At 50.6% G+C, this 16129-nt stretch overlaps 1 protein-coding gene across 1 annotated transcript; it reads left to right on the top strand.

Annotated features, from left to right (window-relative positions):
* Positions 1 to 2354: 2354 nt before the first annotated feature.
* CCL22 (C-C motif chemokine ligand 22) lies at positions 2355 to 6370 on the top strand. The gene is made up of 3 exons (XM_060085519.1): positions 2355 to 2427; positions 3648 to 3771; positions 6286 to 6370. Exons 1-3 carry the CDS (start codon positions 2355 to 2357, stop codon positions 6368 to 6370), a joined length of 282 nt encoding a protein of 93 aa, XP_059941502.1.
* Positions 6371 to 16129: the final 9759 nt, after the last annotated feature.

Raw genomic sequence — 16129 nt, forward strand, 5'->3', positions numbered from 1 at the left:
CCACAGCCTGACATTACCTTGTTTGTTTTTGTTTTTTTTGGGTTTTTTTGCCTGTTTATTGTCTGTCTCCAAGGTAAACATGAGAGCAGGGACCTATTCACTGTTGTGTCCCCAGATCCTGGCAGTGTACCTGGCACGTGGCAGGTGCTTGTATTACTCTCCTCTTGCTTCTGTAACAAATGACTTGGTGGTTTAATACACCAATTTATTAGCTTACAGTTCAGCAGGTCAGAAGTCCTAAATCAGTCTCAGTGGAGTAAAACTGAGGTGTTGGCAAGGCTGTGTTCCTTCTGGAAGCTCTAGGGGAGAATCTGTTTCCTTGCCTTTCCCACCTTCTCGGGCACATAGCGTCACATCATTTGGACTTCCGCTTCTGTCATCCCATCTCCTGTCTGAATCTGACCCACTCACTGGCCCCTCTTATAATGACCCTGTGATTGCATTGGGTCCATCCAGAGAATCCAGGAAGTCCCTCTGTATTTGTTTTAATATTTATTTATTTTGGCTGCTCCAGGTCTTAGCTGCGGCACGTGGGATCTTCGTAGCAGCATGTGGGATCTTTAGTTGCGGCATGCGGTCTTCTTAGTTGCAGCATGCAGACTCTTAGTTGTGGCATGCATGTGGGATCTAGTTCCCTGACCAGGGATCGAACCTGGACCTCTTGCATTGGGAGCACAGAGTCTTACCCACTGGGCCACCAAGAAAGTCCCAAGGAAGTCTCTCTGTTTCAAGGGCCTTAACTTCAACACACCTGCAAAGTCCTTTTTACCATGTAAAGTCACATGTTCACAAGTTTGGGGAATTAGATATGGACATTTTGGGGGGGGTTCATGATTCTGTCAACCAAGGGCTCAATAAATATTTGTTGAATGAATGAATGAATGAATGAGTGGATGGATCCCTCTACAAATGGAGTGCTGAGTCCTGAACTCCAGGATGGCTTATCCGCTTACAGGCAAGGCCCCTCTTCCTCTGAGCCCAGGTTTCTTCTTCCACTAGATGTGTCTGAGCACCCACCATGTACCCTACTCTTGGTAGACCCTGGAATGCCAAGACAAATAAAGGGAGACCCCACCTTCTAAGAGCCTGGAGTTTGGCTTCTGGGAGGAGACTGAGAAAGAGAAAACTTGACGTAGTCTGTTCAAGTCCACGTTCTAGGTCACCTCAGAGAATTTTGGAGTCCTGAGGGGGTGTGTTTACCTAGAGGGTGACATTTCAAATGGCTCTTGATGCATGAGTAGGAGTTTACACGGTAGAGAAGTGGCAAGGGCATTCACGGCCAGGGACAAGCCACAGACCTCTTTGAGAAACTCTGAGGACTGTGGATGTGATTCCTCAGGGGAGGGAGACCAGCTGGGCAGAGGTGGTGGGGTCGTGTCCGGAATGGAGGCCTTAAAGGCCACAGTCGGGGACATGGGTTCAGGGGGCCAGAGCAGGGTTTTGGAGCAGGAGAGAGGCATGTGCAGCTTTGAATCCGGGCTACTCACTCTGGTCGCTGCAGTGTGGAGAGGGGAATGAGGGGCCAGCATCTGAGCCTGAGGTGGAGGTGGCCTGGACTGGGCAAGGACAATGGGGATGGAGATAAGTGGACAGATCCGAGACAGACTGAGGTAGTAGAATCAGTGGGACATGGCGGTAGATTGAGAAGGGGCTGGGTGAGGAAGAGCGTGGAGACAGCTGCGAAGGAAGAACAGGCAAGATGGAAATGTGTGGAAGCTGTTTACAGCTGTTGAGTGGACCATGAACCGGCCCAAGTTGAGACTTTGTGAGAAGCCCTAGAGGACACTGGTGACGGGGCAGAGAAACTAACCCAATGGGTTCATAGGCTTCTCCCTTTGAAGACAGATCAGTGATGAAGGTCACCCTTCATCAAGATGGGCCTCAGTTCCAGGTGAGGGTTTAGGGTTTAAACTGAGGGTTTAAATCAATTCTCACTTGATTTACAAACAACCACTGGGGTAAATATGTAGGACTGTAAAACCATCTCTCCCATTTCTAGATGGGTAAACTCAGTTCCAGAGACATCCAGTGACATGGCCAAGGCCACACAGCCAGCAGACCCCAGGGAGCACAGGCCTCCAAGAGGCCCAGCTCAAGGGGGATTTTGCAAGTCTCTTGGGACCCGGGGGGAGGTCAGGGTGGGGGTCCCCTTTGAGTGGTTCCTGGCCACAGAGAATTTCCTTCTCTTTGGAGGAAGTGGGAGTTCTTCTTTCATAATGTGAATGTCAGAGATTCTGGGCTCACCGGTGACTAAGAGTGTCTGAGGCCTGTGGGTGTAGCAAGCATTTAAATACCAGAGCTTCCTGTCCTTTGGCGATTGTAGACACCTGAGCTGGGACACACAGGACAAAAGTATGGGCAGCCTGCAGACCCCACTCCTGGCTGCCCTCATCCTCCTTGCTATGATACTTCAAGCAACAGAGGCAGGTGAGGCTGGGAAGAGGGAGGGCTCTCTGCAGAGGTCAAGGTCAGATACTGGGGTATCTTCCTCATGTGGTAGAAAGAGCACTGAACTGAGAGCAGAAGACCCCAATCTGCCATTGGCTCTTGGGCTAGTCCCATTGCTTCTCTGGACCTCAGTTTACACATCTGTTAAATGGGTAGTCTTGAAGGCTTGGAGTCTAGGATCTATCTCAGCTGGGCTCGGGGTGGTAGTGGGCATGGCCCAGGGTCTCCTACTCCATAGAACTTAAGGGTAGGGCCTTGGGATGTGAAGAAGGAGCCACTGAAGGAGGCCAGCTGGGCTGGGTAAAGGCAGGAGCAGCGGTGAGAGATATTCCCTTGGAAAACCAGTCCTGCCCTCTCTCCAGCCCATTTTTCTCCCGAAACTGCCCTCAACACTGGGTTCCCGACTTCTCTTTCCATCCCAATGTACACTCTTCTGTCCTATGATGGGTAGGGGAATGAGCACTGGACTGGGAGTCCGGGAGCTAGGAACAATACTGCTCAGTTATTGGGGTTCCTGAGCACCTTCCCTGCATTACAGGCCCCATAGAGTAGGTACTATTATTACCCCCTGGGTCTGAGGAGGAAATTAGGTCTCAGAGATGTTAAGTGACTCACGGCAGAGCAAGACTCGAACCCGGGCTTCCGTGCCTGGACTCTGCCTGAGCCCTTGTCCTGACTCTTCAGGGTCATGCTGTGTGATCTGGGCAAGTCCTCCCCCATCTCTGGACCTCAGACTCACCATTTGTACCATGAAGGGGATTAGAGTATATGTGAGCTGAAGGGAAGTTCTCAGATTACCTGGGAAGTTCTTCAAAATGTCCACCTGATTCAGCAGGGCTGGGACTAGGCACCGAGCTTTTCTGACAAGCTCCTAGGTGATGCTGATGGTGTGGGTCCACAGACCTCAACTTGAATAACAAGGTTCTAAGGCTCCTTCCTGTTCAGCATCTCTGGTCCCGTCTAGAGCTTAGGGCATTGTTGATGCTCGGTCATTCTGAATCCCTCTCCCTTGAGCTGACCAACACAGAGTGTAGACTTTGGGCACTTAGCGGCTTCTCAGAGGCCCCAAGACTGGGGACTTTGAGGGCCCAGAATCCTCTGGACACCAACCTTCCACATGAGAACAGAAAAACTGGGTGTCAGAGGTTTGGGTCAAGGGAGAGCAGCCTGTGACTCCTCTGAGCACACTTCTCCCCCAGGCCCCTACGGTGCCAACGTGGAGGACAGCATCTGCTGCCGGGACTACATCCGTCACCCCCTGCCCCTGCGTTTGGTGAAATATTACTACTGGACTTCGGACTCCTGCCGGAGGCCTGGCGTGGTGTGAGTAGAAAGCCGGGGAGACAAGACCTTGGAGAGGTGAACGGGTGTGGCCTGGGAGGCTTCTGGTGCACCCAGGGATGGAGGAATGCAGCTGAGCATCCAGATGTCAGCTGGGAGCACTTGGCTGAACTAGATGGCTCAGCTGAGGCTTGGGTGTACCAAGAAAAAAATATCATGTTATCATTCAACAGGTATTATCAGGTACCTCTTATGTGCCAGGCAGCGTGCCAGATCCTGAGGACGTAGAGGGTGCCGCTCCACGCCGGCAAGGCAGATAGGTAGTGCAGAACTGCCGTAAAGTGTAGGGTTCAGGATACGGGCAGTATGCCTGGTTCTGCTGAGTCAGCAAAGATGCTCCCATCAGAAGCATCTTGGATCCCCAGTGCCCTGGGAGTCAGTTATTTGAGGCAGCCTATTCTTACCAGGAGTGTGTTAAGAGCTGACACTAAGTGCTTCCTCAGGGCCAGGCACTGTTCTGAGCATGACTGATTAATTCTCACAATGATCCTATAAGAAGGTGCTATTCTTTCCATTCTACAGATGGAGAAACAGGCTTGGGGCGGGGTGAGGGGAGAAGTGACTTGCTCAAGATTGCCCAGGCTGGAACCAGGACTCCTGGGTCCTTGTTTAGGGCTTTCTCCTAAGGTTCTTATTCTCCTTTGCTTCTTTGTTTCCTCTTCCTCAGCCTGGAGCCTGCCCCTGCCCCTGCCCCTACCCCTACCCCCGCCCCTTCCTCTCCCCCTGCCCCTGCCCCTGGCTGGGTGACGCAGCCCCTCTTGGCTGCTGCCTGCCAAACCACAGAGTGGGGGGTGTTTGAGCTTGGGGACTTATGACCCCCTTTGGGGCCCTGTCATCTTCTCATCTTCATCCTTCTCACTCATCTTCCGTCCCTCAGAGGGGTCTGTGGGTAAAATACAGGAAGGCTGAAATGGGAAGGCCTGCCACAGTTCTGGTCACTTCAATACTGGGCCTCAGTTTCCCCATCAGTATAGTGGGAGTGATCACTTTCATTTATTTTTTTAATCAAACAGGTAGAGAGTGCTTGTTAAGTGCTAGGCACTGTTATAAACGCTTTATAAACATGAAATCATTTAATCCTTCAAGCAACCCTATGTAGTAGGTACTGTTACAAACCCCTTTTTACAGGTGCATAAATGTGCACAGCGAGCTATGGGGCCTCTCAAGCATCACAGGGCACAATAATAGTAAGTGGGAGGTGTACTACTCGATGCCTGGCATATAATAGATACTAAATGAGAGATGGTACACATGTGATTATTGGATCTTGAGCCAGAAGGGATTCTAGAAAGAATGTGGCTCAATGAATGAGAAGATCAAAGCTCAGAGAGGGTCTGAGCCTTGTCCAGTGTCACAAAGCAGCCAGGGCAGGCTGTCCACGTGGCCAAGATCAATACTGCTTTGCTGCCTTCTTTGTTCTTTCTGTTCATTGGTCATCTGGGGGTGTGCGTGTGTGTGTGTGTGTGTGTGTGTGTGTGTGCAGATCAGGGGTGTTTGATGCAGCTCTGGCAAAAGTGGAAGCCTTAGCCCTGCCATGTGGTCTTGGGCTATTGTTCACCTGTCCTCTCTGTGCTCAGGTCTCTCAGAGGGGCCTGGATGGGGATGCTCGTTCACAGCAAGCACGATGAGTCAGGTCTTACCAGCTCTGGCACTTAGGCAAGTTGCTTTACCCCATTGGGCCTCACTTTCTTCAGCTATGAAGTAGATAGAATATTGGAGGCTCATAGGGTTGTTGTAAGGACTTATTAAGGAAATCAATGTTAAAAGTTCAGGCCAGGGCTTCCCTGGTGGCGCAGTGGTTGGGAGTCTGCCTGCCGATGCAGGGGACACGAGTTCATGCCCCGGTTTGGGAAGATCTCACATGCCGCAGAGCGGCTGGGCCCGTGAGCCACGGCCACTGAGCCTGCGCGTCCGGAGCCTGTGCTCCGCAACGGGAGAGGCCACAACAGTGAGAGGCCCATGTATCGCCAAAAAAAAAAAAAAAAAAAAAAATTCAGGCCAGGTCCTGGCACAATTATATATCACCTACTGTCTGCTGTGCACTGTTCTGAGCACTCCAGTTTATATTAACTCATCAAATCTTCATCAAATTCCTATGAGGTTGGACCAGAATTATCATGCCCATTTTACAGATGTGGAAACTGAGGTTCAGAGAAGTTAAGGGACTTGCTAACATGTGGCAGAGCTAGAATTCTAATCCGGATAGGCTGGCTCCAAAGTTCATGCTCTTGGCTACTACCCAATACTCTCTCCCAAGTCAATGTCAGCAAAGATTATGGGACTCCTGGGCATTCTATTTCCTGGCCTGACCTGGCACTCATGGCTGGAGCTGAAGGTATGGAAAGTCCTTGCTGCTTATCTCCCCCTCTCCTTCTTAAGAAATGTGTTTGCCTACAGCAGGTGACTCATAATTGCTAAGGTTCTACAGCAGGGCTGTGGCACCCTTGCTGCATGCTAATGGGGCCTCCTTGTCTCCCTGGTGTCTCTGCCTTCCAGCTTGCTAACCATGAGGGACCGAGAGATCTGTGCTGATCCCAGACTGCCCTGGGTGAAGAAAGTTCTCCAGAGGCTGGACCAATGAGGCAGGCCCTGCCCTGATGACCGTGGCCTTGGCTCCTCCAGGAAGGCTCATGGAGCCCCACCTCCCTGCTGTTACAGCTGCTCCCCGACACAACCCTGTGCCAACAACCCTCTCAGCGGTCCCTGATCTTGATCTCTGCAGATGTCACTCCCAGTCAAGCCTCCAACTGTCACTCTCATGTCCCCACTTACCCTTCCAACCCATCCTCTGCCCCACCAAAGCCAGAGGGTCCACAGTCCTGGTCAGTCAGTCCCCTGCTCAAAATCCTTCCATGGCTCCCCTTTGCCCTAGGCTGAGGTCAGAGCTCCTGAGCCTGGCATCCCTGCCCTCCAGATCTGGGTCTTATCCTTTGCCTCCAGCCCTGACTCATTTCCTTTCATGCATGTTGGACTCCGGCTCCCTGTTCTCCCAAACCCATGTCATACATTTCCACTTCTGGCTCTTTTCCTGAGCTGCTCCTGACACCCAGAATGTCTCCCCATCCTCTGCACATGTCCAACCCCACCAGCCCTCCAGGGCATCACTCAACCTAAGCAGCCAGTAATTGAGAGTCATTTTTTAGACTTCCCCTGGCCCTCTGCCCCCTTTTAACAGCCCTGATCACAGTCTGCCCAGAATTCTCAGGAACTGGGAGCTTGTCCTCCAGCCCCACCAGCTGGACCAATCTCCACACCTGAGTTACTTTTGTCTCCCGGCCTCTGGCACAGAGCACAGGGCCTGGCTCAGAATCAGGGCTCAATAAGAGGCTGCAGATTGAATCAATAAAAGTAATGTCTGTCTCCCACCTCTCAAGGGCTCTCACACATCAATACAGAGACTCAAGGTCATCTAGAGAAGGGCTGGCGGGGTTCATTAGGAAGCCTCAAATTTACCCAGATTCACCTTTCTTCCCCATGTTACCTCTTTAACCTTCTTGCCTCCCTTGGGTTTTTTTTGTTTTTTTTCTTTGCAGTACGCGGGCCTCTCACTGTTGCGGCCTCTCCCGTTGCGGAGCACAGGCTCCGGACGCGCAGGCTCAGGGGCCATGGCTCACAGGCCCAGCTGCTCCGCGGCATGTGAGATCTTCCCAGACCAGGGCATGAACCCGTGTCCCCTGCATCGGCAGGTGGACTCTCAACCACTGCGCCACCAGGGAAGCCCTCCCTTGGGTTTTTTACTGTTTCTCCAACCTCCAACATCCAGGCCTGACCTCTTCAGAGTCCCGAATTTCCTCTTCCTCCTTCCCCAAATAGCTGCCAACCAAATTCCTGCTACGGGGTGAATGAGTACTCTTGGCTTGGTATTATAAGCTCTAGTTATATTTGTATAAGAAAAGAGGGCAAATGCTTAACAGGCCAAATGGATGACTGGGAGAATTTTAAGAAATGTGTGGGAGGGGGACAAGGCAGAGATTTCCTGGTCCTTGGAGTGAATGTGTGGGGTATAGTTAAGTGAAAGAGCCTTGGATGGAGGTAGTTCTCAGGTGGCTGGGGCCAGGCTAAGGACTGGGACTTAGGACTTATCTACACCTCTTTGAGGACCACACGTTCCCCAGGTATCTGTGCTTGTTCCTTTCCGAGGGGGCCTGGTATAGTATGGCAGGGTGGTTGTTGCTGTGTGACCCTGAGGAGACCATCTAACCTCTCTAAGCCTCACCTGAGAATGAGAACACCTACCTTATGGGATTGCTGTGGGGCTCAGATCCAAGTCACAGAAAATGTGGCTTTGCCGGCCATGAAACTCAGTGTCTTCCAGGGCTTGTGTCCCCCCGGGAGCCCAAGGTCATTTGCCCACTATAGGCACCGGAAGTGTTAACCTGCCCACTGCCCATGCACAGGGCCTTCAGTTGTTCTGGAATCTCCCTCCGCTGCTGTCCTGCCCTTGTCCCTCAAGCCTTCTGGAAAATAAATCCTCTACAACAATGTCTGTTTTGTTCCTTGGCATGTGCTGTTCCTGTGAGGTGGGGCAGGGGACCCATGGCCCCTCTCTCCCAGTGGGGAAGCCCTTGACATTGATATGTGAGCTGGCTTGCCCTAGGTCACCCTGTGAGAAGGTGGGGAATCCCAGCTAGACATGAGGACCTGGGAAGTAGCTGAGCAGGTGCCAGCAGGGAACCCCAGACATCTGTCCACCTGGGACCACTTGTCAGGAGGAGCTGATGAAATCATTCATTCAGTCCTCAAGTCTAGATCTCTGAGCAGCATATTCATCCATTCATTCAATAACCCAATCTCAACCTTCCCACTTCAAGGGTGGACACAGAGGCAGAGGAGAGAATATCAGTCAGGAAATGCTACTTCTTGCAAAAAACAACCCCCAAATCTCAGTGCTCAACTCCATAGAAGTTTTTTTCTTCTCACATGAAGTCTTATCAGGCATTCCTGGTCTGTGGGCGACCTTCCATCCATGTGGTCATCCAAGGACCCAGGCTGCTTCCTTCTCATGGCCCTTCCCACCTCCAGGACCAGGTCTCCTCTCCATCATTCAGCAGATGAGAAAACAGAATAGAGGCTTATGGGAAGGTTTTTTATGAGCTGGGCCAGGAAGAGGGGCTCCTCACTTCTGCCCACGTGCCATTGGCCGAACTTAGTCACATGACCACCCTGACAGCAAGGGCTGCTGGGAAGTACAACCAAGCTGTGTGTCCAGGAGGAAGAGGGAGTGAGTTTGGGGAGCACTCCAAACCCAATTCATCTGGCGCTAACTTCCCTGGACCCTCAAATGGGCCTGCTTCCCTGAAGTTCCTGGACACAGCTCACTCTGCCAAAACAACAACAAAAAAGGACTCCTCTGCCCTTAGTGCATCTTCATTATTTCCTCGGTGTGCATACCGTTCCATGGACATCTTGGCACAAGTGGCCTTTGTTCCCTTTTGGATCTGGCTCTCACAGTGAGATTTCCAGGGTTGAAGCTACAGACACCTAGAACATTGTCTGGGAGGCATGGAGAAGCATGATGAAGGGCACAGGTCACGGATCCAGACAGATATAGGAACTCTCACTGGCTGCGTGTCTAGAACAAGTTACTTGGTCCCTCTGAGCTTCAATTTCTCCCTCTGTGAATAGGGGGCAATAAAAGCACATGGTGCATGTAGTTGTGAGAATCTCATAAGAAGGTACAGACAGCCCAATAACAAAATGGGCAAAGACTTGGATGCACAGTTCTCCAAAGAAGATATTCAACTTGTTAACAAGCACATTGTAGGGGAGCAATATTTGCGCCCCCAGAATGTGTCTCTTTGGCATGAGGACTAATTTAGGCTGATTTTTTTTTTTTTTTGCGGTACACGGGCCTCTCACTGCTGTGGCCTCTCCCATTGCAGAGCACAGGCTCTGGATGCGCAGGCTCAGCGGCCATGGCTCATGGGCCCAGCCACTCCGTGGCATGTGGGATCTTCCTGGACCAGGGCACGAACCCGTATCCCCTGCATCGGCAGGTGGACTCTCAACCACTGCGCCACCAGGGAAGCCCTAGGCTGATTATCTTTAAGAAACAGAAGACTCGGGAAGTTTTCCTTGTTACTTCCACCTTAACTGCCTGAAAGAATTTAGATAAAGGACTGGTCACAGTTATAGAGCTATCACCAGAGGTATCTGCAAAGAATATGGGGCTAACTACGGTGGGGAGGACTCAGCAGCGTCTAGAGATCAGGGTCCACTCTGTGTCCCGTTGTCTCTGCATGACCCAGCAAACATTTATTTACCAAACATTTGCTTTTCTATCTCCCTGTGGATTGTCTTCCTCCCCTTTGAAGTCCCAAACCACTACCCCCAGCAACCTCTTGTCTTTAGCTGAAGATAGTATTTAACGTGAAGGTTTCAGCCATTTTGGCAAGTTACTCAGTTTTCCTGGGCCTCTCCCATATATACAAGTTATTAAACTTTTGTTTGATTTTCTCCTGTTAATCTGTCTCATGTCAATTTAATTCTTAGACCAGCCAGGAGAACATAGAAGTGTAGCGGAAAATTTCTTCCTACCCAACACATGAAAAGATGCTTAACAACACTAATCGTTAGGGAAATGCAAATCAAAACCACAATGAGATACCACTTAATACTCATTAAGATGGCTATTATATATATATATATATATATATATATATATATATATATATATATATATATATATATATATATAAAACAAGGTTGGTGAGGGTGTAGGGAAATTGGAACCCTTGTGCATTGGTGATGGGAATGTAAAATGGTACAGTAGCTGTAGAAAACACTGTGACTGTTTCTCAAAAAATTAAACATAGAACTACCATATCCAGAGATCCCACCTCTGGGCATACACACAAAAGAATTGAAAGCAGGGACAGGAGCAGATATTTGTACACCTGTATTCATTGCAGCATTTTCTGAAATAGCCAGAAGGTGGAAACAACCCAAGTGTCCATCGATGGACGGATGCATAAGCAAAATGTGGTCTATCCGTACAATGGAATATAATTCCGCCTTAAAAGGAAGGAAATTTTGACACCTGCTACAACATGGATGAACTTTGAAGACATCGTGGTAAGTGAAATAAGCCAGTCACAAAAAGCCAAATACTGTATGATTCTTAGAGGAGGCAAATGCATAGAAACAGAAAGCAGAATGGTGGTTTCCAGGAGCTGGGGCAGGAGGAAATGGGAGTTATTGTATAACGGGTCCAGAGTTTCAGTTTTGCAAGATGAGAAAGTTCTGGAGATGGATTGTGGTGATGGTTGCACAGCAATGTGAATGTACTTAGTGCCACTGAACTGAACACTTAGAAGTGGTTAAAACGTTAATTTTTACGTGCTGTATATTTTACCACACTAAAAAAGAGGGTATGGCCAGGCATGTGCACAAAGAGAGGAAATGCCCAGTGCATGGGGGTAGCCCTCTTTACTGGTCAGAAAAGGTGAGCTGGGCAGGACTGGCTGGGGCAGGGAAGGCTGTTCCCAAGGGGCCCTGGAGATGACCACCGCACTGGCCACCACATTCCTCCTACCATCCTGGGACCCCACAGGGCTGCCCAGGGCTCCCCACCCTGATCCCCATGATTTTCTGTTCTGCTTCCAATGCTGGGGGAATCTCTCATGTTCCACAAGAACGACACAGGCTCCCTGCCCTCTGGGACACCCATGCAGGGCCCCAGCCATCTGTGGGCCTGCAGAGGTATGGGTGGGAAGACCCCCATCCCTACCATCCCACCGACTCTGACAGAACCTACTTGCCTGCTGCCCAGCGCTGCTCTAGTTATTCCTCAGCTCAGAAGATACCCAGCTCCCGTTTGCCCCTGAACAGCATTCTCTTTCCTCACTCCAGCTTCAAAGTATCCAGCTGCAGCCTCCCGGCCCACTCCTTCCTCAGAACCAATGGCATTGGACCATTCCCCAACCCCTGCATAGGTCCTGTGCTTTCCACCTTGGTTAAGTTTTCTCTCTGCCTGGAATGGTCAGTCAAAATCCTGCCTGTCTGCATATGGCAAGTTACTTGTGAATCACAAAGGGAATAACACTTCTGCAGTGGAGAGATCTAGTGGTCGGCCATCAATCTCTCAAGAACAGTGGAATAACCTGTCCATCCTGGTGGATGTGATTGGTGTACAAAATATTACTCATAATGGATTCTTTTTTTTCTTTGCAGTACGCGGGCCTCTCACTGTTGTGGCCTCTCCCGTTGCGGAGCACAGGCTCCAGACGCTCAGGCTCAGTGGCCATGGCTCACGGGCCCAGTCGCTCCGCGGCATGTGGGATCCTCCTGGACCGGGGCACGAACCCGTGTCCCCTGCATCGGCAGGCAGACTCCCAACCACCGTGCCACCAGGGAAGCCCTCATAATGGATTCTTACCAAGGATTTGTAACCAAGATCTAATCGGGCCTCTAGATCTAACTTCCAGTTTACAGGAAATACATAAGGTAAAGGAACAAATTAGATGGCATCACAAGGAAATAATTCAATAAATTAAGAATGAGAACAGCATGTGAGACAATGGTCCTGACTCTTCAGAAAGTCAATGTCATGAAAAATGTAAAGGAGATCTATCGTAGAATAAGTAGAAATAACCATAAGCAATGCATGGACCTAGATTGGACCCTGGTTCAATAGATAGATAGATAGATAGATAGATAGATAGATAGATAGATAGATAGATAGATAGATGACAGATAGATAGATAGATATGTATGGATAGATAAATAGGTAGGTAGATAGATAGATAGATAGGAAAGAAGGAGGAGAGAGAAAAAGGGAGGGAAGGAGAAGAAACTTAAAATACATTTTGGGATAATTGGAGAAATTTGAATATTAACTAAATATTATAAGACATATAGGAATCATTGTTAGTTTTGTTAGGTGGGATAATAGTATTCTATTTATGTAAGACAATGTCTATACAATGGAGGTACATGCTGAAGAATTCAAGGGGCAAAGTATCAGGCATCCATAATTTACTCTGAGATGGCTTAGCGAAAAAAAAAAAAAAAAGAAAGATGAAGCAAATATGAAAAAATGCTAATCATTGAATCTTGGTGGTAGAGATAGGAAAGCTCTTTGTTTCATTTCTTCTTTATTGTTTATAGATTTTTCAAAACCATAATGTAAAAAAAAGCAAAATTCTGCCCATCTTTTTTTTTTTAATAAATTTATTTTATTTATTTATTTTGGGCTGTGTTGGGTCTTTGTTGCTGAGCACAGGCTTTCTCTAGTTGCAGCAAGCGGTGTATGTGCTTCTCATTGTGGTGGCTTCTCTTGCTGCAGAGCCCGGGCTCTCGGCGCACAGGCTTCAGTAGTTGCGGCACGCAGGCTCAGTAGCTGTGGCTCACGGGCTCTGGACCGCAGGCTCAGTTTTTGTGGCGCACGGGCTTAGTTGCTCTACAGCATGTGGGATCCTCCCAGACCAAGGATCGAACCCGTGTCCGCTGCATTGGCTGGAGGACTCTCAACCACTGCGCCACCAGGGAAGTCCGTCTGTCCATCTTCTGATTGAAATATCATCTCTCATTCCTGCCTTCCTTGATTCCCAGACAAGAACAAAGGCTTCTCTCCCTCCCTAAGACCTGCAGCCTTCGAATCTCTGGTAGGACTTGCATCTTCTCCCTCCCAGTGATCTGGGGCTCCTTGGGGCAAAGACTTTGGCTTATTTGCCTATGCGCCCCCACCAACACTGTCCCACCACGGTGCCAGGCACACATCAGGGCTGAATAACAAACACCAATGGTTTCTGTGTGCCAGGCACTCTGAAAGTCCTTAGTTTTATGAACTCCCCCAGGGAGTGATTTGATGAGGTGGCTTTAGCACCCCATTTTATAGAAGGGTAAGCTGAGGCTCAGAGAGGTTAAGTCACTTGCCCAAAGTGATACCCCTCATAAGCGGTGGAGTCATGATTGTCTCCAGGTCCCACCAACCTAAAAGCCTGGCTCCTGTGTCTGAATTGAATCTAAACTCAGTTCTTAACACCCTGATGAGATAGGTGGGGTGACCATTCCAATTTTATGGGAGGGAAAGCTGGGCCAGTAGAAGATAGGGGATGTTCCCAAGGGCTGAACAAAGAAAAGCAGTGTTATATCTGTGTTTTGGCACCTGTTTCGTGCCAGGCTCTGAACTGGCACCTTAAGGGCACAAACTCAATTCTCACAGCATTCCACGAAGTGGGGATGGAAGGAGGTGGTGTAGTCTGGTGATCAGGAGCTCAGACTCCAGAGCCAGCTGGCTGGGGCAAATCCAGGCTCCCCCACTTCCTGGCTGGTGATCCTCAGAAAATTCCTTAACTTCTGCATGCCTCAGTTTTCCCATCCATAAAATGAACCACGATAATGGTATTTTGTTTACACCTGGGTTAGTTGTCATGATTTCCTGAATTAGTCATACAAAGCACTTAAAACAGTGCCTATCTCAGAGTAAGTGTGAACTCAGAGAGGCAGGCAAGCCGCCCAAGATGACACAGAGACAGCGGCAGAGCAAGGATCATCTGATCCCAAAGCCCTTGCTTTCTAAATCCTTCTTTGGAGCGTAGTCCGGGGCCAAGGGAACAAGGGTCTTTACCCCCAAATACCTGGCCCAACCCGGGTCTTGTCCTTTATGAAGTGTGGGGCTTCCCAGGACTTGCCTCTTGCCTCTCCCCTCTCCCCCTCCCCTCCTCCCTGTTTCTCCCCCCTTCCTCCTCCCACTTGTCCCCTCCCCCTGGCCCTCCCCCTCCTCCGTCTCTTCTTCCTCCTCCCCCTTTTCTTCATCTTCTCCTGCTTGGGCAGAACAGAAAGCCTTGGACCTCAGTTTGTTTCACTTCTTGTCCCCCTCTGGGCCTCAGCAGCTATACACCGAGGGAAGTAAAGGTTACTCGCTTCGTATCTGCATGGCCTGCGACAGATTCTCTGAGCCTGAGTGGACATTGGCCAGTGCCAGGGGTGTTCCTCCCTGTCAAGGAGGGTCCAGGCTCTTAGCTCCACACCCTAGGCAGCTTTACTGTGCTTGGGTGAGAGAGAGGTACCCTGGCCTTGGGAGCTGTGACCCCTCCACCCAGCCCAGCCTAGACCAACTGGCTCCGTAGCCTGCAACAGTGCCTCACAAACTGGTTTTGCTCTGGCTGGCAGCCCAGACTTGCCTAGATGGGAGTGGGTTCACAGTTAACTCCTGTCCCAGACTGAGCTACGCTCCTGTTAGACTCTTCCAGAGTCCTGGGCATTATTGCCACTGCCTGCAGGGAAAGCAGCCATGCTGCACCCATTTATACCAGCAAGCACTTATACCAGTTTGGTGGGAGCTGATGGCCGATCATGCCTGGTCCTGTTGTCACCACCTCTAACAAAGAGAGAACCTAGAAAGTCAGAGCTGCGCAGCTCCCTCCTCAGTGGATAAGCTCAACTCCCTCCTTGTACAGATGGAGCCCCCGTGAGCGCCCGGACTTTTTCAAGCATGCTGCCGAGTTAAGGACCAACCGAGAGGCCCTGAGTTACCAGGGGTGAGGCTGGCAGCCGTGTTTTTCCCGTGGGCTCGCAGAGGGCCAGAGCCAGCGATGGGAGTGGGTGCAAATGAGGAAACGACGGGTAGGGGGATTGGAAGCAGGGAGGCCGGGGCTCTTGCCTGTGTCCTGCCTGAACTGCCCACGCCCTGCTCACGCCTACCCTTCTCTGTGGCAGCGGGAGGTGGGTTCTCTGCTCTGATGACCTCTATGACCTGGCATGATTCTGCCCCCTCTCTGGGCTTCAGTTTGCCCATTTGTCCCTATGAAGTTGGGCGGGATCATTCTTTCGGCAGGCATTCGCTGTACGGAGTCCCTGCTGTTTGCCAGGCTGCATGCTGGGCTCGGAGGATACTTCATCGAAGTATCCATCGAAGGACCTCGATGAACGAGGTCCCCCAGGCGTTGGGGCTTTAAGAGGTAAGGGCTGGAGGTCCTTCCTGGCGTGGGAGAGCTACCTCCCAGACCAAAGGAGACTTCGTCAGACCCAGCCTGACGGGCCCTGTGTCCTCCTGGCTTGCCCGCAGCCAGCATTCTCGAGTCTTCTGTCCTTTGATTTACTGCCCACTTAGGAGCTAGGGCCCCAGGTCGGACCCTAGGGCGTGTGCCAGCTCCCAGTAGGAAGGTGGCCCCAGCAGATGGGAGGAGAGCAGGCCCTTTGAACCCTAGCAGGCTTCGTCCAGCCTCGCAGACGGGTCCCCGTATGAGAAGCCAGCCCATTACCCCCACCAGGAGCCCTCGCCCAGAGCCTGGGAGCCGACTCAGCTCCTTGGCAACATGCTAAGGAATTCAGTCTCTGCACACGCTCCCTTCCTCTCTCCTCCCACCGCCTGCCTGCTGCCTGCGGGGGCGAGCCA

Source organism: Mesoplodon densirostris, chromosome 19, assembly GCF_025265405.1.
Source record: "Mesoplodon densirostris isolate mMesDen1 chromosome 19, mMesDen1 primary haplotype, whole genome shotgun sequence".
Classification (NCBI taxonomy): Eukaryota; Metazoa; Chordata; class Mammalia; order Artiodactyla; family Ziphiidae; genus Mesoplodon; species Mesoplodon densirostris.

Bases quoted from the DNA above. Each gene is read 5' to 3' on its own strand.
- CCL22 (XM_060085519.1), top strand. From the start codon at position 2,355: ATGGGCAGCCTGCAGACCCCACTCCTGGCTGCCCTCATCCTCCTTGCT. The intron at 2,428-3,647 runs GTGAGGCTGGGA...CTTCTCCCCCAG, and splicing joins ACTTCAAGCAACAGAGGCAG to GCCCCTACGGTGCCAACGTG. The intron at 3,772-6,285 runs GTGAGTAGAAAG...TCTGCCTTCCAG, and splicing joins TGCCGGAGGCCTGGCGTGGT to CTTGCTAACCATGAGGGACC.